Genomic DNA, 4426 nt, shown 5'->3' on the forward strand with positions numbered 1-4426 from the left:
TTGAAAAAGTATACTCTTAACCTCAACATAAAAAAAGCCCAATTCAAAAATACAAAATAAAGAAAAATAAAAGAATTATCTTGTAAAGTTCGAAAATGTCTGATTGGGAGGACGATGAAGAATATGATGACAAACCTCAAGTGAGTAATGTAAAAAGCTTTCCAAAACGCTCGTACGGCGACAATAGACGGTCAGATGATAGCCGGCGTAGAGACAGAGATAGCTGCATTAACCGAAATAGTGGCAGAGGTAGCACTTATGGCCGCAGTTTCCAGAGTAAGGAATCGCTCTATGTACGTCCGGAATCTATCGGCCGCATTGTTGGCCGAGCAGGCTCTACTATTCAGCGCTTACAATTGGATTTTAATGTTCGAATCGATGCAGATAAGTCTCGCGGGAAAGTAACTGTTCTGGGCGACGACAAGGGCAAGATAAATGATGCTTTAAATCGCATTAGGCAAATAGTAGATGAAGGCCATGATGGAAATAATCAGTCACAACGTCCGCACGGTAGTGGATATAATAGAAGTGATAGAAACAATCAGGCATATCGTTCATATGGTAGAGACGATGATAACCCATTTGATTATCATTATCCAAAAACTTCTTATGATAGAAACGAGAATTATAGTGCGAATCAGGACATTATAATTGATTATAATGCGCTAAATAAAAAAGCTGAACTGGCAAGAGCAGAACGTTGGTCAAAAAGCCCACCGCTTACAAAAGATTTTTATGTAGAGCATACCGAGGTAGCCAACATGGATAAGGATGATGTAGCCCAAATTCGTTTACAGAATAACAATACAACCGTGTCACGAGTATTCGAACAACAAAATGATGAGCCTGATAACATACCAAATCCTATATGGAAATTCGAACAGTGCTTTGGACAGTACCCAGATTTGTTGGCCGAAGTAGCGAAACAACAATTTAAGAAACCCTCACCTATACAAGCGCAGGCTTGGCCTATTTTGCTCAAAGGTGAAGATTTAATCGGCATTGCTCAGACGGGAACGGGCAAGACTTTAGCATTTCTACTTCCAGCTTTGGTTCATATAGAGTATCAAAGCATCCCACGCTCTGAGCGTGGCGGTCCAAATGTTCTTATATTGGCGCCAACGCGTGAATTAGCTTTACAGATAGAAAAAGAAACTAATAAGTATTCATTCCGGGGAATTAAAGCGGTTTGCATGTACGGTGGCGGAAATCGTCGTGATCAGATTCAGCACGTCGAACAGGGTGTTGAAGTCATAATTTGTACTCCCGGTCGTCTAAACGATTTAATACAAGCCAAAGTAATTGATGTGACCACGGTCACATATTTGGTATTAGATGAAGCTGATCGTATGTTGGACATGGGCTTTGAACCACAAATTCGGAAGATCCTATTAGATATACGTCCCGATCGTCAAACAATAATGACGAGCGCTACCTGGCCGCCTGGTGTGCGTCGCTTAGCTCAAAGCTTTATGAGTAACCCGATACAAGTCTGTGTAGGGTCATTGGATTTGGCTGCTACCCACTCGGTTAGACAGGTAGTCGAAGTTGTGGAGGAAGGCGAAAAATTCGATATGATCAAATCGTTCGTCAAGTCTATGAGATCCGATGATAAAATAATTGTTTTTTGTGGCAAAAAGGTGCGCGCAGATGATCTATCCAGTGACTTGACTCTCGCCGGTTACCTTTGCCAGGCCATACATGGTTCGCGCGATCAAGCCGATCGCGAACAGGCTATTGCTGATATTACATCGGGTGAGGTGAAAATTCTTATTGCAACCAATGTAGCGTCTAGAGGCTTAGATATTGATGATGTAACGCATGTTATCAATTACGACTTTCCTCGTAACATCGAAGAGTATGTACATCGTATAGGACGTACCGGACGTGCTGGTCGCACTGGTACATCGATTAGTTACGTAACGCGTTCAGATTGGGGTTTGGCTGCTGAACTAATAAAAATACTGGAAGAGGCCGGGCAAGATGTACCTGATAAGCTTAGGGACATGGCCGACAGATTCAATAAAATGAAAGGGAGACGCTCCGATGGAAACATGCCAGGACGACGAGGCGGTGGTGGTGGTAATCGCTCTTACGGTCACCGCAATTACTAATCAAAAAAAAAAAAAAGAAAAGGAAATAAGGCTCACACGTTATTTGTAATACCATTTAAATTTCTGTTCCCATCCATTTTTATGTTGCAATTAAAAAACCTAAGCAAGATAATGCGATTATAGTTTACTTAAAATTTTTTTATTAAATTGACTTCCATTGAATACCATTTTAAAATTGAATCGCTTAGAATCGCTGACTTCAATAATTATGGTGTTAATAAAATTTGATGCATTGAAATGTAAAAAAAAGCAAGATGTTTTCTATCTCAAGGAGGAAGTAAGTCGTTCACTACCGAGTATATTATCGATTCAAAAAAGTTGGAAAACGTAGATTCTTTCATGACTTTAAAAGTTCTATCCAACCAAAGACTGCGTTTTAATTTGCACATTGACCTCTCTTTAAGTAGAGCTAGGTCGACGCTAGATTTCATTAAGCAGTAGCCCAAAGAGCAATTTAACATAAAAGTTTTTGGATCGTATCTCCTTGTAGAGCAGAAAAGTCTAAATTTTAATATGTGGTGATCGAAATTGACCCTTAATATTATAGTAATTTTCATTAAACTTTACAAAATTTGGACCATCCACGCCTATTTTTAGATCCTGCCTGAAAGTCGATCCACAAAAATAATTCCATACAAAAATTAATTTTACAAAATTTGGGTCATCCACGCCTATTTTTAGATCCTGCCTGAAAATTGGCCCATAAAAGTAATTTTATACAAAAATTAATTTTACAAAATTTGGGTCATCCACGCCTATTTTTAGATACTGCCTGAAAATCGATCCACAAGAATAATTCCATAAAAATAATGAACTTTACAAAATTTGGACCATCTACGCCTATTTTTGAACCCTGGTCTTTGTAAGGATTAAACTTTTACTAGATTAGGTTGCGTTCTGGAGCCGTTCCTCATATATACGACCTTGAAAAATGTGCTTTTATATAGAAAGTAGGTATAATTTGGGTGTAGGGTATTCATAATGATTGTCCTTTATTTGGGTCATTTTGCTCTGAATATTATTGAATTAAAGAATTTCACTTATTTTGTAATTTCTGAATGGAATTCCTTTCCAAGGTTCAATTATTAACTCATCGTTTTCCTACATATTGAATCAGAAATAAAACGTTATTTAGCACTATCATGCATTCAATTCCGAAGTTTTATCCTTCCTTGCTCTCACTATTCCTATGATTCGCACAAGCACTAAGCAATCCCAGCATGGTCTCATTCTACTTGCAATCATTTAAAGACTATACAAAAGAAAGAATCGGTCTACCCGAGACAAGCTTGTCTGTCAGTTGGCCAGTATATCTTACTCGCTTAGCTTCTTATATTTTCCTAACCCTAGATAATTGAAAAGATTTTTCGTTGGTGACATGCCGAGTTGCCGGCCAGTTGACCGCGCAACCGGAAGGTAAGGGCAATGGCAATTGCCATCTAACAGGGGAGTTACAGTTGATGTATGTATTTCAACTCTGACAATCCTCTCAATCCTATATTCTTTCCTATTCGTAACGAACTTAACTTAGCGTACGCTGAATACTTCAAATAAGAGGACTAAGTGTGGGATTAAGGAACGAGAGAAACGGCTTTGCTCCGTACAATATAAACATAAATTTATACCAAATTTTAGGTTACGAAACTAAAAATTTTTGTCAAAAGAATGATGTTATAATACTTTATAATATTCAATGGGCTTAATCCAATTTTTATCATTCGATCTGCTGCGGTTTATAGGTAACAAACAAGAAATCCATTTTTTTTTTTTTTTCATTTTTGAAACGGAGGTGCGATTTAGTTTTACGTCGCATTGGGGAGTGGTCCTTCGAGAAGGACTTATATATATTTTCAAAGATCATTATATTGTAACTGTTTTTTTAAATAGAATTAAATTATAGTTAATTTGTTTTATTATAATACAAATACGTCTGTTTTTTTTTTTTGAAATTGTGTTCATGAGGAGTAATATATCTTCCCTGTGTAGGTAGGTTTGAAAGCTAGTCGCAAATTCAATTTTTCAAATTCGTTCATATACCTTCAACTAGTGCCATAACATAGTCTTAATAAAACAGAACTTATATGGATGGATAAAGTGATAAACATAACCGTGACATCCATTAACAATGTCACTTATGGTAGATTAAGAAAATATAAATTTTAAAGAACCTATGATAGGTATGCAAGAAATTGTTTAACAAAACGCTCATTTAAAGGCGACGAAAGATTTTCGTTTATTTACAGGTTGGCTTCTATATTGTAGTTCCCAAGCAAAAAAAAAAAAAAAAAAAAAAAAAAAAAAAAAAAAAAAAA

The 4426-nt window shown here is 36.8% G+C and overlaps 1 protein-coding gene across 1 annotated transcript; it reads left to right on the top strand.

Annotated features, from left to right (window-relative positions):
* The first annotated feature begins 95 nt into the window (after positions 1-95).
* Positions 96-2578, top strand: LOC119643971 (probable ATP-dependent RNA helicase DDX43). The gene has a single exon (XM_038043486.1). It carries the CDS (start codon positions 96-98, stop codon positions 2112-2114), a length of 2019 nt encoding a protein of 672 aa, XP_037899414.1. The 3' UTR covers positions 2115-2578.
* The last annotated feature ends 1848 nt before the right edge of the window (positions 2579-4426 follow it).

The sequence above is a fragment of the Glossina fuscipes genome, unplaced genomic scaffold (assembly GCF_014805625.2).
Source record: "Glossina fuscipes isolate IAEA_lab_2018 unplaced genomic scaffold, Yale_Gfus_2 76671, whole genome shotgun sequence".
NCBI lineage: Eukaryota > Metazoa > Arthropoda > Insecta > Diptera > Glossinidae > Glossina > Glossina fuscipes.

Coding starts and splice junctions, on each gene's coding strand:
- LOC119643971 (XM_038043486.1), top strand. CDS start 96: ATGTCTGATTGGGAGGACGATGAAGAATATGATGACAAACCTCAAGTG.